At 46.8% G+C, this 19,826-nt stretch overlaps 2 protein-coding genes across 13 annotated transcripts in view; both read left to right on the top strand.

The window, feature by feature from the left end:
• The window catches only part of rreb1a (ras responsive element binding protein 1a), a 79,707-nt gene extending 60,868 nt beyond the window's left edge, over positions 1-18,839 (top strand). For all 8 annotated transcript variants that reach the window (XM_044176127.1, XM_044176126.1, XM_044176129.1 and 5 more), the window contains 12 exons: positions 110-258; positions 4,036-4,225; positions 4,356-4,640; positions 4,758-5,226; positions 5,363-7,100; positions 7,874-8,058; positions 8,144-8,347; positions 8,986-9,147; positions 9,257-9,412; positions 9,998-10,125; positions 11,591-12,299; positions 13,185-18,839. In XM_044176127.1, the coding sequence (XP_044032062.1) occupies positions 110-258; positions 4,036-4,225; positions 4,356-4,640; positions 4,758-5,226; positions 5,363-7,100; positions 7,874-8,058; positions 8,144-8,347; positions 8,986-9,147; positions 9,257-9,412; positions 9,998-10,125; positions 11,591-12,299; positions 13,185-13,879 (5,070 nt within the window). In that variant the 3' untranslated portion in view covers positions 13,880-18,839. The remainder of the gene's footprint in view (positions 1-109; positions 259-4,035; positions 4,226-4,355; positions 4,641-4,757; positions 5,227-5,362; positions 7,101-7,873; positions 8,059-8,143; positions 8,348-8,985; positions 9,148-9,256; positions 9,413-9,997; positions 10,126-11,590; positions 12,300-13,184) is intronic.
• The window catches only part of LOC122866462 (protein NLRC3-like), an 876,731-nt gene that overhangs the window by 806,310 nt on the left and 50,595 nt on the right, over positions 1-19,826 (top strand). The window lies entirely within an intron of this gene.

The following is a 19,826-nucleotide window of genomic DNA, read 5'->3' as shown; positions in this document are numbered from 1 at the left end:
GGTTTGAACTCTTGTGGATGAAGCTGCGATAACTAGTGAATAAACAATGATGGCGTGATGTGGGTGTGTTAATGTGTGTGTTAATGTGTGTGTGTGTGTGTGTTTTCAGGTGGTGGAGGACGCGGTGTCGGAGGAGTCGTCAGCGGTGGTTCATGGAGCAGAGGAGGAGCTGCTGCCCTGTCCAATCTGCTTCAAGACCTGCAGCTCAAGACTGGACCTGGACGCACACATGGACGCACACCCCGACACCGCACTGAGGTACACACACGCACACACACACACACACACACACACACACACACGCTCATCTTCCCAGAATCCCCTGCATCCTTCGCATAAATCAGTTTTCTCCCAACCAGGTTCTGTTTAATTCGTTAATATGCAACATGTTTTCACTGACTTTTGTGCACTTAACTTGTGGGACAGTTTGTCATATTTATCATATATATATATATATATATATATATATATATATATATATATATATATATATATATATATATATATATATATATATATATATATATATATATTTTCTACTCCACATCTCAGAGGGAAATATTGTACTTTTTACTTCACTACATTTATGTGACACTTTACTTTTTACATGAAAAACATGTGATGTGCTTATATGCTATGATGCAGTACTATACTGCTAATCTACCCAGTAGAATACAAAGTATCCACATTGACAAACTACAATATTAAAATGCTATAATAATCTATAATAATATAACATTTGCAAGGAGCCGTTCTGCATAAGGAGCACTTTTCCTTTTGATGCTTTAAGTTCATTCTGCTGATAATACTCCTGTACTTTTACTTAAGTAAACTTAACACAGGACTTTTAGATTTCGGTACTTCTACTTAAGTAAAGCCTCTGAGTAAGTCCTCCACCACTGCTTGTAATGTAAAGTTTCCAGCCTTTGTGCTAAGCTAAGCTAACCGGCTGCTGGCTGTAGCGTCGCATTCAGCGAACAGACACGTTAGAGTCAGACTAACTATTTCTTTAAATGACAAAAAAACGATGCTTTCAGGTTTAAGAACTGCCTGTGAACTAGTTTCTCTGAAAATACATTCATGTGGTTTAGACATTCCTCAAAGTTTAGATAAATCTCAACCAGCTCCTGGACTGATTAGCAGGCGGAGTCAAACAGAGCGGGAGGGAGGAGAGGATGAAAGGAGGAGGAGGAGGAGGAGGAGGAGGAGGAGGAGGAGGAGGAGGAGGAGGATGGGAGAGAAGGGAGTAAAGCAGTCATTAAGAGATAAAAAAGGTGGAGGGAGGGATGAACTTTGAGGGTCAGCTTAAAGAAGAGGGGGAAGACGGACGGACGGATAACGAGGAAAAGAGAGGGGGAGGCTAATAAGTCACCAGTGGGCGAGAGAGGCAGAGAAACAGAGAGAGAGAGAGGACAACTTAATAAGTCACAGGGGGGAGGAGGAGGAGGAGGTTTCAGGACGCGCTCGGCCAGTCCTCGTTGCTATGACGACACCCCCACCCCTCCTTAAAAAAAGAAGAAAAAAAAGTCTGTCACCATGGCAACACAACTCCTAACGAACCCTCACACACACACAAACGCACAGCTTGAGTTCAAAGTTTGAAGTTTGTTTATCGCGTTGCACCATAACTCCTGACGATCGTTCACGGAGGCAAAGGCGGAGGAGGAAGAAAGACGAGACATGGATGGAGAAATTAAGCAAGAAAAGATGAGAAGAGAAGGAAGAAGGGAGGAAGGAAAGAAAAGGATGGATGACTGGGACATAAAGTTTGTCTCATAACTGAGGAAGGAAAAAAGAAACAGAAGAAATAAAAGAGAGAGAGAAAGAGAGAAAGAGTGCGGCAGGCGGCGCTGAGCTCGTTATGGAGGAAGGCAGGAATATTTAGCTGTAAATCCTCACTAATCAGCCTGTAAGAGGATCGACTGAACTGTAGGGAGGAGAGGGGAGGAAGATGAGGGAGGGGGGAGAGGAAGATGGAGAGAGAGGGGAGGAAGATGGAGGGAGAGGGGAGAGGAAGATGGAGAGAGGAGGGAGAGGGGAGGAAGATGGAGGGATGGAGAGAGAGGGGAGGAAGATGGAGGGAGAGGGGAGAAGATGATGGAGGGAGAGGGGAGGAAGATGGAGAGAGGAGGAGGGGGGGGAGGAAGATGGAGGGAGAGGGGGGAAGATGGAGGGAGAGGGGGAGGAAGATGGAGGGATGGAGAGAGAGGAGGAAGATGGAGAGAGGGGAGGAAGATGGAGAGAGGGGAGGAAGATGGAGAGAGGGGAGGAAGATGGAGGGAGAGGGGAGGAACATGGAGGGATGGAGAGAGAGGGGAGGAAGATGGAGGGAGGAAGATGGAGAGAGAAGATGGAGGGAGGAAGATGGAGAGAGGGGGAGGAAGATGGAGGGATGGAGAGAGGGGGGAGGAAGATGGAGGGAGAGGGGAGGAAGATGGAGGGAGAGGGGAGAGGAAGATGGAGAGAGGAGGGAGGGGGGGAGGAAGATGGAGGGAGAGGGGAGGAAGATGGAGGGATGGAGAGAGAGGGGAGGAAGATGGAGGGAGAGGGGAGGAAGATGGAGGGAGAGGGGAGGAACATGGAGGGATGGAGAGAGAGGGGAGGAAGATGGAGGGAGGAAGATGGAGAGAGAAGATGGAGGGAGGAAGATGGAGAGAGGGGGAGGAAGATGAGAGAGGGGGAGGGAGGATGGAGGAGGGATGGAGAGAGGGGGGAGGAAGATGGAGAGAGGGGAGGAAGATGGAGGGATGGAGAGAGGGGGGAAGATGGAGGGATGGAGAGAGAGGAGGAGGAAGATGGAGGGAGGAAGATGGAGAGAGAAGATGGAGGGAGGAAGATGGAGGGAGAGGGGGAGGAAGATGGAGGGAGGAAGATGGGGGAGAGGGGGAGGAAGATGGAGGCGCCATATTAGTTGATCTTTATTTATCTTTATTTATCCACAAAGTCTCGTTGAGAATAAATGAGCAGAGCTCTGCAGCTGCTGCTCGTCTCTGCTGCAGGCTACATTAGCCGCTACTAGCATAGCACACCTGGTTCTGTGAATGATCTGTCGGCGGTCGAGTTGCATTGTGGGTAATGTAGTCGGCAAGTATTGACAAGAAAGAAGAGTGTGTGCCATAAAAAAAACACGATATCTCTGGTTCTGCTGCATCGATTTTAATCCTTTTTTTTTATAAAACTCCATCGTGAGCATCAGATACTGATGGACACACACACACACACATATATTACACACACACACACACAGGGTAATTCTCTGGACCTGAGCCAACCTCTGTGGGATTAGCACACACACACATACTGTACACAACACAACAGGGATGAGGAGGAGGAGGAAGACGAGTGATGGAGAAAGAGGGAGGTGGAGTTCAACAAGTGCTGGTCCACAGTGTGTGTGTGTGTGTGTGCGTGTGTGTGTGTCCTCTCCTGCCCCCCAAAACTCCTCTGACAAAGTGTCTGAATATAATACGGATAACACACACACACACACACACACACACACACACACACACACACACACACACACACAGGATGTGATAAGAGTGTGTGACTGTCGCAGACACTGAGCAGCTGGTCCTCTCAAAGCTTAACAAGACCAGGACCAGCACTGCCACCAGGGGTTATCGCACACACACACACACACACACACACACACACTTGTACTTCTATGCATGTGAGGACCCTCACTGACATAACACATCACTTTTCCTCTAGTTTAAAACTAACTGTAACCTTAAAACAACCAAGTCCAAACCGTCAAACAGCCCTTTGAAGACGCGAGGATGAAATGCCCTAACTCGCTTTCAGCGTCTAAAACTTAACTTGGTCGTCATGAAACATGCACAGTGCAGGAACACACGCAGAGAAATGTCCCCACCTACTGGGGAACTTTTGTTGTTCTTTGCTGACGCCATTTTTGGGTGTCTGATAATCCTGCTGTGTTTGTGATTTACGCTCCACTCTTTCACGCAGATGAATCCTTCACGCACACAGTATTTAACTGTTAGCGTCGCCCTCGTTGTGTGTGTTTCGTAGGTGTGATCTCTGCTGCCTGTCTTTCCGAACCCACCGCGGTTTGTTGCGTCACAACGCGGGGGTTCATAAGCTGCTCCCTCAGGACCCCAGCGGCCACCCCTTCATCCAGAACAACCCGTCAATCCCCACCGGCTTCAACGACCTGGCCTTCATAGACTTCTCCTGCAGGAAGTTCCCTCACATCGCACAGGTATCGACGCACGCCGCTTTAAAGGACCGTACCACCGATGGTCAAACTCTGGCATAGAAATTAACTTCCTGCTGAGCTTTTCTAGATTATTATTATTCTTATTATTAATCAGCTCTTTCTTTCCTTCCAGGTTTGGTGTGAGACAAACCTTCGTCGCTGCATCAGTAAGTTCCATCGTTTCGTCTGTGATTGCTGCGACAAGGCGTTCCCCCTTCGCTCTGCCCTGGACATCCATAAAACCGCCTCCCACCCCGATAAACCCGCCGCCCCTGACACACAGGAAACGGAGGATGAAGCAGAGGACGCAGCTGCAGAAAACGGCGTTGAGAACGGCAGTCAGGATGTTGAGAAAGAAGTCCTGCCCCCGGAGCAGGCCAGCTTCTTGGAAGCGCTGGGACTTCAGCACGTTTCTAAGGTAAGCTCCGTTATCACGGGGGCTTAAAAACCGAATCAAAACCGAATCAAAGACGCAAGGAATGCTGTAATGCGGCCCTGTGACCGTCCTCTGATGGACGCTGTCTTTATTTCTCAGGTGAAGTCTGGTCCCACAGACGATGAGATCCATCAGGCCCACCTGGACAGCATCAAGGTGATCCACGTGGAGCCGCCATCCTCCAGCCTTCCCCAGGAGCCGGCTTCAGCCTACCTGTCCGGAGGTCTGGGCCTGACTTTGGGGCTGGGTGTAAGTGGTCTGGCCCTCAGCTTCCCTCTGCTGGAGGGCTCCGGCTCCGCTTCCGCCCTGCAGGGCCTCTCCCAGAAAGACGCCTTGAGCCTGCTCTCCCTGCAGCCCTTCCAGACCGGCTTCCTCCTGCAGCCTGACGGGGGCGCCGCAACAGGTAGTGCGGCCTCGTCCGGAGTCAAACCCGGAGAGGCAGGTGGAGCCGGGATCGTGGAGCTGGCAGACATCCAGCAGATCCTCAAAGTGGCGACGGCAGCTCCCAATCAGATGGGACTGACCCTCCCACCTCTGGCCAAAGCTCCAGGATTCGCTGGAGGTCAAGGTGGGTGTCGGCTCGAGCTGGGTGTTCTTCTGTTTGTCAATCAATCAATCAATCAATCAATCAATCAATCAGTCAAACAGTTTCTTAAAGAAAAGTATGAAAAAAGAGACTCAATGACTGTTTCTTCCTCCTCCAGGTCAAGTCCAGGGTCAGAAGGCGATGCCTCCACTGAAGCCCAAACCTCCCATCACCCCTCGCTCCAGCCTCACGGCGACGACTCCTCCCCCCCTCCAGAGCTCCCAGCAGGCCTCACTGGGCTGCATCAGCCCCAGCCTGCCTCCTCCCACCCCGACTCTCTTCAAAACACCCTCCTCATCCTCTTCATCCTCCTCTTCATCTGGGAACGGAGGGCAGTTGGACACGGAGTGTATGGGTGACGCTCACACGCCTTTATCTGATTCGCCGCCAGCTGCTACCACAGCAGTACACGAGGAGGCGGGGCTTAGCGGGAGAAAGCCAGGAACCAAAGGGGGAAACAACGCCAACGCCGGCTCGGCTAAAGGCTCGTTCCCGTGCCGATTCTGCGACCAGGTGTTTGCTTTCTCTGGCGTCCTGCAGGCTCACATGCGCTTCCACCTCGGCATCCTTCCCCACCAGTGCAACATCTGCGACTACGTGGCTCCAGACAAAGCCACGCTGATCCGACACCTGCGGACACACAGCGGCGAGCGACCGTACGTCTGCCGGGTCTGCCATTATCCTTTCACTGTCAAGGCCAACTGCGAGCGCCACCTCAGGAAGAAGCACGCCAAGACCTCGAGGAAGGAAATCGAGAAAAACATCAAATATGTCACCTCCACCACCACAGCGAACATCGCCGCAGCAATCACTGCTGCGACAACCACCACCACCCAGGACATGGAGACGGGCAGCGCTGGAACCGAGACCACGTGCCGGTTTTGCGGCGAGGACCTGAAGACCTACCGGGCGCTGCAGATCCACCTGCGCACGCACAACGGCTGCCAGAGGAAGCCGTTCGAGTGCCGCCGCTGTGGCGCTGCCTTCCTGGCCAAACGCAACTGCATCCACCACCTGCTCAAGCAGCACCCCGAGGTGCAGGAGAGGGAGATCGAAGACCATATCGCCACACTGCTGCCTGCCGCTGTTCCCGCCGCTACCGTCGCCTCTGGCCGAGCTGCTGCGGTGAGTCAGATGGCGCTGAACGGGATCGGTCAGCCTCCGATTCAGGCGCTCCAAGCAGTGAAGGTGGAGGAGCTGGCTAACGTGATTTATCCTACAGAAATGGACCAGCCGCTGGACTTCTCCGCCAAGGGTCGTGGATCCGGCAGCCAGGCGGGGTCTCCTGGGGTCAAACTGGAGAGCGTTTCCCCCAGCTTCGACTGCTCCATCCTGGACCAGCCCATCGATCTGTCCATCCCCAGCAAGAGGCAGAGGAGGGAGGCGGTGAGCGCCGAAGAGAAGAGGGAGATCAAGATGGAGCAGAGCTGCAGCAGCATCGTCGAGCAGCAGCAGCACGCTCTAGCTCTGTCCAAGGAGGAGAAGGCGGCGAACACCCTGCCTCCTCTGCACCCTCACCCCCAACTCGGCTGCTACCAGCTCCCCCCCGGATCCACCCCGCCCCCCACCTCCCTCAACAACTCTACACGAGCCCAGCGCCTGAAACCCCTGCTCCCCAAACCAGCCTCCGCTACCTCCTCCACTGCCCTCAAGGAGCTCCCCCCTCTGGCCTCCATCGCTCAGATCATCCACTCCGTCTCCGGCGCTCCAGACCTGCTGAAGAGAGAGGCTGCCGCCCTGGAAGGAAAACCCCAGGCGGTCGCCGCGTCCTCTCAGGTCGATTCGGCTGCAGACGCCCCAGGACCCTCCGCTGTTCTGGAGACACAAAGTGACGACACGTCTGAGGGATCCTCCCGGTATGTGAGCTTCACGACAACCTAAAGAATCATTAAGAGAACTTCCTTTTTATAGCTGCTGCTCCATTTGGCAAATCGACACTGAGAAAATAATCATTTATCATTTACTGCTAATAGATTTGAATTTAATGGGGGAAAAACATTCACAGTTGCATGTTTTCACTTGTTCTAATATTGGTTTTGTGTAGTGCTAAAACAGTAAGTCGATTCATTAATTAGAATCAACAGGAAATGATTTAATATTTCCAGCTCCTCGAATGTGAGGATTTGCTGCTTCAATAAAGGATTCTGGGGTTTTGTACTGTTGGTCGGAAAAAAAACAAGCAAATTAAAGATGTCACCTTGGACTAATTTTATAGTCTAAATCATTATCACTTAATAAGAATGAAAATAAATAAGTTAAGCGATGATGAAAATTTAGTTTCAGTTTCAGATAGATTTCCACAGAATGACATTGATATTGAATTTCATAGAAGTATCCTCTTAATTGTGTTATTTCGGTGTTTGGATACTTTTTTGCTAAGAGGTTTTCAAAGACGAGCGCTGTGGTATTGATCAGTTAAATAAATCTGTAGTCAATCGAACATAATCTCATTAATTGTATCAGAGATTGGCAATTGTCAGCTGCCAGAATACCTAGTGAAGGGTCAGAAGCACATTTTGTTTGTAAACTTCTGTCTACCACTGCGCAGTTATTGATTCTACCACCAGATGGTGCCAAAGCAATAAAAATAAAATGTAATTGTGCTTTTCTCCTCCTCTTCGTCCCACAGAAAGCGGTCCAGGAAGAAGCCTGCTGCCCTGACAGTGAAGGAGAAGGCCGTTGTGAGCGGCGGTGGCATCGACCTGGAGTCCAGCGGGGAGTTTGCCAGCGTGGAGAAGATGTTGGCCACCACTGACGCCAACAAGTTCAGCACCTACCTGCAGACTGGAGCTGCAGACCTGGGAGGAAAGAGAGGTAGGAGGAGGGACACATTTAAGACCGTCTGAGTGGATGATTGATAGAAAACTGAGGCTTAATTCAAAACCCTCCCTGTGAACAGATGTTGACAGAGCAGCAGGAGGAGGGGAGGAGAAGGAGGGAGGAGTCAAGGAGGAGGTGAAGCCGGCAGCGTCATTGGTGGTGCCGCAGTCCAAAGGAAAGAAGAACGCCTACTCCAACTCGGTCCAGAAGATGACCTGCCCCTTCTGCCCACGAGTGTTCCCGTGGGCCAGCTCTCTGCAGAGACACATGCTGACGCACACCGGTAATACACAACAACGAAAACAACACTAACGTCAACATACGGATGATTTATTCGGGTCAGAAGCTGGTTAAACGTTGGCCGAAAGCGAGACAAAGCCTCATTTTACTGAAAAGTTGACGTTAATGACGAGCATTTCCTCTTTGGAGTCTTTAATCACAAAGTGAACTAATAATCACAGGAATTTCTATTAAGTTTGGTCCCATTTTTGATTTGTATTGAGAAAACAGTCATCGGAAGCAAACGTGAAAATGTACTGCCTGATTTATTTTGTATTTTTATAAATATATATACAGTATATACTATATATTTTGTATGTTTTTTTATATTTTAATAATACCTTTTTTCAGTTTATTGGTTTGTGTGGAAAGTAACTAAGCACATTTACTCAGTTCAGTTTTGGAGTGTTTTACTTGAGTATTTACATTTTCTGCTACTTAAAACTTCTGCTCCACTACATTTATCTGACAGCTACACTGTAGATAGTAGATTTCAGAATAAAATGTTACATTAAAACATACGATAAGCTTATAAAATACAAAAACCCTGTTTGTGGCCCGTTGTCATGCTTCAGATGTCTGTATGAGAGACGTTTCCCCTCTAAACGCCATCTCCTCATCTAAATCATTTCCTTCCTTCAGGCCAAAAACCTTTCCCCTGTCCGAAGTGTGATGCCTTTTTCTCCACCAAATCTAACTGTGAGCGCCACCTGCTGAGGAAACACGGCGTGACGCACCGAACGCTGCGTCGCAACGGCGCCCTGGCCAAGAAAGACGGAGATGAAGGCTCGCACGAGAGCGCAGGTCAGAAACAAAAACATCCAAAGAATGAAACAGCAAATCACTCGGGAACCACTGATCTGTGTGTTGGTCGCTGTATTGGTTGTATTGATTGTATTGTGTTGTGCCTCAGAGAGTCAGTCAGAGACGGAGCAGGTCGCACCAGAAGCACAAGATCTCAGCACCTCCGCAGACTCAGGCTCCGCCCCCACATCAGAGAGCCCCGCCCCCTCAGAACATCAGGAGGCGGGGTCAACAACACCAAGCCCCACCCACAAACCAAGCCAAGGTTAGTCATTAGAAACGAGTAGAACTGAAACGATTAATCGATCAGTCAGATGACAACAACTTTGATCATCAGTTACTCGTTCAGGTCATCCTCTGGTTCCAGATGTGAGGATTTGCTGCTTTTCTTTGTTTTATGTGACAATAAACACAATATCCACATTTTGATCAGCATTTTTTTACCATTTTCTGACATTTTATAGACCGAACGGTTAATCGAGAAAATAATCTGCAGATTAATTGATGAAAATAATCAGTGTTTTCATTCAAATACTGGATCCCTGGAGCTTTGGGTAGATTTACTCACTCTGATCTAGTGCTCTGTTGTTGAAATCAAGCTGAGGTCGGACAATTTTTAGGACATCTGTTGTTTCAAATATGCTCTTAAGGCGGCATGATGGACCTTTACTGCATCTGTTCCCGTCTTTCTCCCTCACGTCTCCCGTTGTGTCCGATTTTATATTATTTGTATTACAGAACCTTTGATTTATTTTGTTGCATTAAAAAACATTACTGTATGTTATTGTAATGTGTTTTTACTTGCACCCTGTTTGCTGCTGATATTGACAGACGTTGGTTTGTGCTGCAGGTTGCAGTCCAGCTGCCAGCGGCGCAGAGCAGCCGGAGACGGAGACCGCAGAGCAGCCGGACCAGCAGGGGGCGCCAGAGACCAGCGCAGCACAGGGGAAACCGCCTCCACAGAGCAACAGCTCCAAGGTAACGCTCCCTGAGCCGTCCATCAGCATGTGGACGTGCACTCAAGAGAACAGGTTGCTCGGAGAACGCGTTTACGTGCTCTGCAGTCACCTGGTTACTGTAAAGCTGTGTGCACATGCAGCAGGGCAGTAATCACATCTGTCCCCTACACAAAACCTGATGTTGGAAGCTTTACGAAAGACTTCAGTCGTAGTCATCTGGACACTGTTTTCAGAATCAAGACGTTTCGGCTCCCGTCCCATGGAGTAGACAACATTGCTCTGTTTCTGTGTGGGTAACTTGTCCTTGTTGTCTACTCCATTCAGTGCAGTGAGGAAAACTGCAAAGAGCGGTACATAGGTGAGACCAAACAGCCACTTCACAAAAGACTTTATCAGCACAGACGACACGCTAACTCAGGATTACAGAGCGCCGTGCATTTGCATCTAAAAGCTACAAACCGCACATTTGAAGACAGCGAGGTGAAGATTCTAAGTAGAGAGAAGAGTTGGTTTGAAAGAGGAGACAAAGAAGCCATTTTTGTGAAAAAAGAAAATCCCTCTTTGAACAGAAATGGTGGTCTGAGATTCAATCTGCCCAAAGTTTACCACAGTGTATTAACACCTTGGTCACGCCAATCATATGCTAATCAGGTACTTAACAGTGATGAGGGAGGTGCAGCCAGAAAACAATAGGCCTGATTACTGATTACTGGGCCATCATGGAAACAATTAGGTCAGTTTCAGGTGAAACTAGCTAATCAACAGATACTCAGGTAGATTCCTCCCTGAGGGCGGGGCTTAAGCAACACAGAGTAGCTTAAATTTCTCAGAGTTTCTTAGAGTTCTCAGACCATTTTCACAATTGAGAATGACTTCCGGATGGGAGCCGAAACGTCTCGATTCTGAAAACAGCGTCCAGACGACTACGACTGAAACCTTTTCTATGATAAAACACTCCTGGACGAATGAGGGACTACACCTTCTTTATGAAAGACAGTATGCGGATTCCTGTGCTGGAAACAGACTCATTCAGACTTGTAGAGGACACACAGTGTTAGTTTCAGTGTTTCTCTGACTTTGGAGGGAAGTTTTTAGAATACATCTCTACATGTAATGATCTTTGCTTTCATCCCGCCTCTCTGCTTCCCCTGTCTGCAGTCCTCCTTATTCTAAAACCGACTGTGACGAGGCTGCTGAAGTGCGTATTAATGCGCTTCTAGTTCCAAACTAGTTCCCAAAATTACGACCAGACCTCAAACACTGGCGATTTAATGGACTTTGAAGCACAACACCAACACAGTGTTTGAATTCAAAGCATTCAAAAGATCATCACAGATCAAACTGTAGTCGAAGGGCTTTTAGTTTGATTATAAAATTCAGTGCAGAAAAACAGGATCTGAAGTCTGTAAACATTTAGACGGATCTGATTTTGCTCAATCATCTGTCAGTACGTCCGTTCAGTGTTGATTTCATCTCTCGTCCAGGTGGAGAGCGCAGACGATGACGACTGCCACAGCAACAAAAGTCTGGACCTGAACTTCGGCAAAAAGCTAATCGACTTCAAGCTGTCCACGTCCTCAGGCCCCGCTCAGGAAGAACAGCCCTCGCAACCTGCGTCCTCCTCCTCATCCTCCACATCCTCTACCTCTGCTCCGCAAGTAGCAACAGAGAGCCAAGAGAAGGAGAAAAGCGCTACAGCCTCCTCCTCCTCCTCCTCCTCCTCCAGCAGCCCCGTGGTGAAGCAGCAGCCGGAGTACAAACATGTCTGCCGAGTGTGTAATAAGAGCTTCCGCTACGCCACCACCCTCGCCCGCCACGAGAGGGCGCACCTCTCCGAGGAGACGCCAACTCCAGCGCCGGTGGAGGAGAACCCGCTGGCGAAAGAGGAGGCAGCGGAGAGCAACACCACCAAGCCGACAGAGGAGGAGAAAGAAGAGGAGCAGAAGATGGAGATGGAGGAGGAGGAAGGAGGAGTGAGGGGAGGTGAGAGCGAGGGAGGAGAGAGCGGGGAGTCAGAGGAGGAGGAGAAGGAGAAGGACGAGAGGAGCGACGAAGAAGCGTCCGAACCAAAGAGTTTAGAGGGAGGAGAGGCGTCAGGAAGACGAGTAGACAAGAGGAAGAAGATCTGTAACGTCTGCGGCAAAAGATTCTGGTCTCTGCAGGACCTGACGAGACACATGAGGTCACACACAGGTACGACACACACACACACACACACACACACACACACACACACACACACACACACACACAGGTACGACACACACACACACACACACACACACACACACACACACACACACACACACACACACACACAGGTACGACACACACACACACACAGGTACGACACACACACACACACACAGGTACGACACACACACACAGGTACGACACACACACACACAGGCACGACACACACACACACACACACACACACACACACACACACACAGGTACGACACACACACACACACACACACACACGACACACACACACACACACACACACACACACACACACACACACACACAGGTACGACACACACACACTTTTTATTACATGTTATTGTTTTTTATTTTACATTATTTAATTTATTAAAAGTTTTTTGTTTTAATTTTTACTTATAAAAATTTCAGATCTTTTATTTATTTATTTAAACATTTAAATGTTTATTTTATTGATTTATTCATATTTTTTTTTTCTTACTTGCATTTTATTTTTTATTTATATTCTCTTTTAAGTATTTATTATTCCTCATTCAGTTTATCAAATTTTTTTATTTTTTATTTAAATGTTTTATTTTTACATTTTTATTTTATTAATAGTCAGTATTTATAGTATTTATTTACATATTTTATCTTTATTTTATTATATTCTCATGTTAAGTTTTTAGTTTTCATATTATTTGTTTCTGTTCATTAAAACTTTTTACTTTCTTTAATTTTCATTTTGTTTAATATATTTTTGATTATTATTATTATTTCGTTATTTGATAGTTTTGTTTCAGTTATTTTAAGGTTTTGTTTACACACACATTGCTAAATAAATCCCTCCTCCTGCCTCTGTCCCTGCAGGTGAGCGGCCCTACCAGTGTCAAACCTGCGAGCGGACTTTCACCCTGAAGCACAGCCTGGTTCGCCACCAGCGGATCCACCTGAAGCCCCGAGGAGCCGACAGAGCCGCGGCCGGGACCGACGACGCCAGCGAGGACGGAGACTCCTGCACCCCGACCCCGACCTCCACCTGCCCGACCTCGGAGAATGAGAGCGAGTGCGGCAGCGGCAGCGGCAGCGGCGCGGGGGCCAAGGAGCTGGAGGAGGAGGAGGACATAAAAGAGGAGGGTGAGGAAGGTGACGGCGCAGAATCAGCCACGCTGGAGGAAGAAAGCCCAGCAAAACAAGCGGAGTCTACTGCGGATTCAGAACCACCAGCCACCGTCGCTTCTGAAGACCCGGACGCCGAGGAAAAATCTGAACTTTCTGCAAACCCTGCGACACAACGACCTTCTGTTGACACGACTCCCGGCCCACAAGCTACTGACACGAAGACAACTACTAGTGACGACTCCTCAGCCAGCGACCTGACACCGGCGCCCGAATCAAACATCTCCAAAGACCCCTCCCCCTCATCCTCCAGCTCTCTGCCAGAGGAGTCCGTGGCAGCCGCCCCCGCAGAGGGCTTCATCCAGGGGCTGCTGGAGGTCCACGCCAAGCCGCCCCTGGAGCACATCCTGCCCAACGGAGAGCCTCCTCTGGTGGGGGTAGACTGAGGGGAAGCTCCCCCCCGGCTGTCTAAACCAACGTCACCACAGTGCCATACGACGGAGAGACGCTACACCATTGATGATGATGCAAAAACCATCCCGGAAAACTTTTTTGATAGAAAGAAAGACGAAAACCTCGTTTTCTTGAAGTGCCTTAACTACTAGTCCTACTTCTAAGAGATGTTTTTTGCTATATCTTTATCTGCATTATTACAGAGGATGGATCTAATTTTTATAGCTTTTTATGATGACAATGATTTGCATTACTATTTTTTTGTGCGGGGAATCTATATTTCAGCAATAAAAAGAATAAAGTTATGATTTATTATTGTTCTAGATTCTGTTTGAGAATTGATCAACTTAGGAGACGCAGAGAGAGACAGACAAAGACTGAGAAGGACTGTCGGCATCTGCGTTTATTCTTCTGTATTTAAATCACAGCTGGGCTCCGGCCACACAGCAGAGACTGAACAATCCAGTTTTAAGATTTGAACCAGCTTTGGATTTGAGAGCGAGTGAGGAACTTGACTTTATTTGTCCGCCAGCCACGGTGGCTTTCCAAAACTCACCAGCCACTTCTCCTGCTTGACCGGCCGTTTGGATATTTTTGGATGAAATCGAGCCCGGAGGTGATGGCCGACAGGCTGCCGAAGTGGCTGGTCGGGCCCAGTTTTCACCAGCAAGCGATGACTTCCACCGATGGCTGGTAGTCGTCTCACTGTGTGACAAAGGAAGCTTTTTGTAACTGGAAAACACAGAAAGGTCGGCACCTCGTCGTCCTTTTGGCTCGCTTCCGCACCAACCCCCTTCTCTCGGCTGGCTCAGAAAACACACAAAAACATTTACGAACTTGCCGAAGTCGCAGCAGATTTCTGTGTGAGAAAGAAGTCTTGAAAGGGCAGATATAGTGTTGATCAGTTTGTGTTCTCCATGTTGTTGTTTTTTTTTTTTTAAACCCATCACACTATTGATCCCTCAAAGCCACCCTGTGAGTTGGTTTGTGTGTTAATAATTTCTCATTCATAATCATTCTCAGTTGATTCCATGTTTGTACAGAGAGTTGAACATGTGGCACGTGATGCTAGAGTATTGTCTGTCTGGTTTTTTTTGTTTTTTGTTTTTTTTTTTGCGTGTGTGCGTTTATCAGTGACATTTAGGTGTAGGGAGGGGAATTCTTGTGTTTTGTGGATTTTTTTTAATAACTGAACAAATCAAAAAACTTTTGTTGCGTGTGAATGTGTGTGTGACTCCCACCTGTCTCTCATCGTCACCCCCTAGTGTTCATTTAGGGTTTATTACAGGGCCTTCAGTGTGCTAACGCATATATCGCCACTAACACGTGACCCAGGTTCAGTTTACCTCAACCTCTGCTTTTTAACTGCAACCATTAAAACAACAAATGAGCAGCTCTGTAGGCAACCCTTTAAATCCTATGTCTTCCTAAACAGGGCTAGCAGGGCTAATTCTTTACTACCCTAGTTTCCACTGTGGGCCAAATCAGAGCTAGCCAGGGCTAACTCGTTAGCATGGCTTCAAATACAGCTAGCCAAGGCTAACATGTTTAAGTTGTTACTGGCTTAGCTTGCACAATGACCCAAACAGAGCTAACGATGGCTAACTCAGTATCAACAACAGTGTAAAATAGAAATAGCAAGGGCTAAGTCTGGCACACACACAAGAAAAACAGCGCTTACTCATTAGCTTAGTTTTCACCACAGCTTATAAAAGGGCTAATACTAGCTAGCTGTAGTTATTAGCCTGTGTTGGCTAAACAGACATCAGGCGCAGTGTCACACACAAGCTAGCAAGGGCTAACAGACCAGAGCAGGCAAGATAACCAAGTTACCAATGCCTTAACCTGTTTCCTTAATTTCTCTGGTATGTTCAGTTTGCCCTAGCTAGCTCTTATCATTAGCCTGAGCTTTGCATAGTGGGCCCGTCGGCGTTAACCACATGCTCAAAATACATGCTAACTAGGGCTAACTGACTAGAGCAGACAAGTTAACCGAGCTACCAATGGATTAGCTCAGTTAACTAGTGTGGTATGGTCAATTAGCTCAAGCTAGCTCTAACCACGAGACTGAGATTTGCTTAGTAGGCCCTAAGACATCAACCACAGAGTTAAAAACACATGCTAGCTAGGGCTAACTGACCGGACCAGACAAGTTAATCAAGCGAACGCATCACTATGTTTGTTAACAGCATTTCTAGCTAATAGCAGGTCTAGCTAGTCTCCTTCCAGTATTATCTCAGTATCTTGAATTGGCCCTGGACCGCTTTAGTACTGTTTGTCCCTATTTAGCCCTGTCTTCTCCTATGTGAAAATCCAGATGAGGACTTGTCCCTCTTTCCTGTTCCAGTCTATCAGTCGAACACCTAAACTGAATGGTCAAACTCTGTGTTGATTTATCATCACAGAGGTTATCAGATATCTGAAGACACGTAGTTATGAATTCGGACGTAGAGACAATCGGTTGTAATTTTCAAATGGAAAACAGATACATTTTTTAAACTAAACCCCTCAGTTGAACCTCAGTATGATTTCCAGAATGAGCTAGATGACTGGCTGAAAGGGATGGATGGACAGATGGATGGATGGATGGGTAGGTTGGGGGGGGGTGTGAGTCAACTGTATTACCCTGCTGCACTCACAAACAGAAGTAAAAGGGCTAATTCCACCTCCTCGCACCAACAGAACCGGACATTTCCACAACAGAAAAGGACGGTGAAGTTTGGATCACTTAGTGATCCCTATATCGCGACCAGAGGGGACGGGGTAGTGTGTATGTTTATTTTCCTTTTTCGTGTGAAGATGAATATAGCTAATTTTTCTTCTTGTACGTTTTCGTCTCTGTTTTTTTTATATATATATATATCAAGCAACCTCATAATCAAAACGAATCGAACCTCTGGCTCATAACGGAACTGTAAGGCAACGGCGACGGTCAGTCATTGAGTCGCTCAAAAGGAAGCGAGAAATATTGAACAACCACAACTGGACTGACTGACTGACTGGACGCTGCTGTGAACTGGCACTAACAACTTCCAAAACTACTACTACTACTTCTACTACTAGTACTACTACAGTGGAATATTGCAACACAATCAAGAGAGCGAGAGAGTGAGAGAGTTTCTGCTGGCTGGTCAGGTTCAGGACTCCTGAAAGAGTCCCAGCACTTAGCAGGAGCGTGTTTGAAGACTATTTTCCCTCGATTCAGAATAATACTTCAGTTTCTCCAATGTAGAGCGTCTTTACCTCTTCAGTCCAAATGAACCCAAGGACTCCCGAAAATCAACTCCCAAGGTATTTGTTTTGATCGAAAGTGAACACAAGGATGATCTAATGTGTCTTGTATGCATTGCTTCAACACTTCCTTCCTCCATCTTTGTTGGCGGCTAATGCCTCGTGCAAAGCGGTGCAAAAAAACAACGGTAAAAGTTACGGAGGAGCTGAAAGTTAAATATAGATATTTCTCATTGCAGAATGAGCATCTATGTCTAGTGTTTTTGGGGGGGTTTCATGTTTGGAGCAGAGTGGATCGGAGCACTGACAGGCAACCTCGCTAGCTGTCATTCGTTAGCTTGGTTGCTAAGGGAACAATAAGTTCACGCAGCTTACTTAAGGAAGGTTCTTGCACCATTAACTGCTGATTCATAACCGCCTACAAACCATGGGGCTTTTGCAGAGCAGTTTGTACTCCGACTGAGGAGGGTTTTTAAAAAGGGGTTTTGTTTTGTGACTGTGCCTTTACACTCCTGTCCTCCCTTAGTGTACGTGAAATAAATTAATCACGCAACCCCCAAAACTTAAATCCGTTCCAGCGCTGACATCTGCTGGTGAAAGCAGGCTACTACAAGATGGCTTATCTGCTTAATGGCCTTCACACAAACAAAGTGCTTTCCATTAACGACTTGCATCATAACTATGAGCTACTGAGTCCTAATTTTTAATTGAAATTATGAGTTATTAATTCAGATTTTTATTTTCCATATCTGTGAAGAAACTCTCTCTTTCTCTCTCTCAACTGTTTAATGTTTTGTTAGCTCTATCTGTACATCCCTCTCCCTCGGGTATATGCGTTAATGTACGTCTGACTGTGTGTGTGTGTGTGTGCACGGCCATATGAATACTGGACTTCCATTCGAATGCACGTGGACTGTTTTTAAATGTATTTATTTGGAGCCCAGGTGTGTGTGTTTGTGTTTGTGTGTGTGTGTGTGGGTGCGAGTTAGTTTCTACAATGACTTGAGAAGAAGCCATGTATTAAAAATATCACATTTATGCTGCAGAACTGTTTTGAGGAACTGATGGTTTGTGTTGTGGACTATCCGGCTTGCCGTGAGGCACGGTGTGCCGGGTGCGAATCGGATTAGCAATAAGAATCCTCTGAATCCAAAAAGCTTTATGTAGATCTCCTGTATATGAGTTGAAAACAGACTGTCTGGGTCTCTTGGTTCTGTTGTTTTATTTGTAGTTTGGCAGATTTTTGTTGTGTTTTATTTTTTTCTCTCTATGACATATAAATGCATATAAAACTGTGAAAATTCATTGTGTTCAGTTAAAGGGTGAGTTTTAGGTTAGTTTTTTTTTTGCATGTTAATCTAATTTGTTCAATTATGGATGATTTCTCCTTTCTCCATCTCTTCTCACCTACACACACACACACGTATATATATATATATAAATATAAAATATATATAATCTCGCTCTCAGGGTCTTTCACAAATCCATTATTCGAAATGCTTCATGTTCTTATTTCCTGAGTTGCAACTTGTTCTTTCCAAGTCCTGATTATTTTGTCTTTTTTTTTTTTAAATACTGATTCAGAACTGTCAATCACTACATTTAGCACTTGACTGTGAACTCGTCATCACCTAACAGATTAAAGATGTCGTTGGTTTTTTGGTGTTTTAAAGCCGGAATACTGTTGACATCTTCGCTCCGTTCTCCCCTCTCGCTCGGACATTTTGGTTCAAACCTTTTCTGTTTTCTGTCTTGGTTTAACCCTCGTGTAACTTTCTGTCCTGGTCAGAGGTCAAAGGGAACGTCAGAGAGGTTAAAACCTCCTCAAACACAAACACACACAGATGCTTGCCCTCAGTCAGAAAGCATTAACACGCAGTCATGTGGAAAACCTTTTAATTTCCTGTGGTTGTGTTTCCATCCTTCCTTCCATCCTCTCGTCTGTCCTCTCCTCCCCCAGCTGTTAGTAAAACATGACAGTGTTTCACAAAGGAGCTGAAAGTTAAATATAGATATTTCTCATTGCAGAATGAGCATCTATGTCTAGTGTTTTTGGGGGTTTCATGTTTGGAGCAGAGTGGATCGAGCACTGACAGGCAACCTCGCTAGCTGTCATTCGTTAGCTTGGTTGCTAAGGGAACAATAAGTTCACGCAGCTTACTTAAGGAAGGTTCTTGCACCATTAACTGCTGATTCATAACCGCCTACAAACCATGGGGCTTTTGCAGAGCAGTTTGTACTCCGACTGAGGAGGGTTTTTAAAAAGGGGTTTTGTTTTGTGACTGTGCCTTTACACTCCTGTCCTCCCTTAGTGTACGTGAAATAAATTAATCACGCAACCCCAAAACTTAAACTGCTCCAGCGCTGACATCTGCTGGTGAAAGCAGGCTACTACAAGATGGCTTATCTGCTTAATGGCCTTCACACAAACAAAGTGCTTTCCATTAACGACTTGCATCATAACTATGAGCTACTGAGTCCTAATTTTAATTGAAATTATGAGTTATTAATTCAGATTTTTATTTTCCATATCTGTGAAGAAACTCTCTCTTTCTCTCTCTCAACTGTTTAATGTTTTGTTAGCTCTATCTGTACATCCCTCTCCCTCGGGTATATGCGCTAATGTACGCCTGACTGTGTGTGTGTGTGTGTGCACGGCCATATGAATACTGGACTTCCATTCGAATGCACGTGGACTGTTTTTAAATG

This window comes from Siniperca chuatsi, linkage group LG19 (genome assembly GCF_020085105.1).
Source record: "Siniperca chuatsi isolate FFG_IHB_CAS linkage group LG19, ASM2008510v1, whole genome shotgun sequence".
NCBI lineage: Eukaryota > Metazoa > Chordata > Actinopteri > Centrarchiformes > Sinipercidae > Siniperca > Siniperca chuatsi.
Note: the sequence above shows the minus strand (reverse complement) of the source record. Positions and strands in the feature narration are given on the sequence as shown.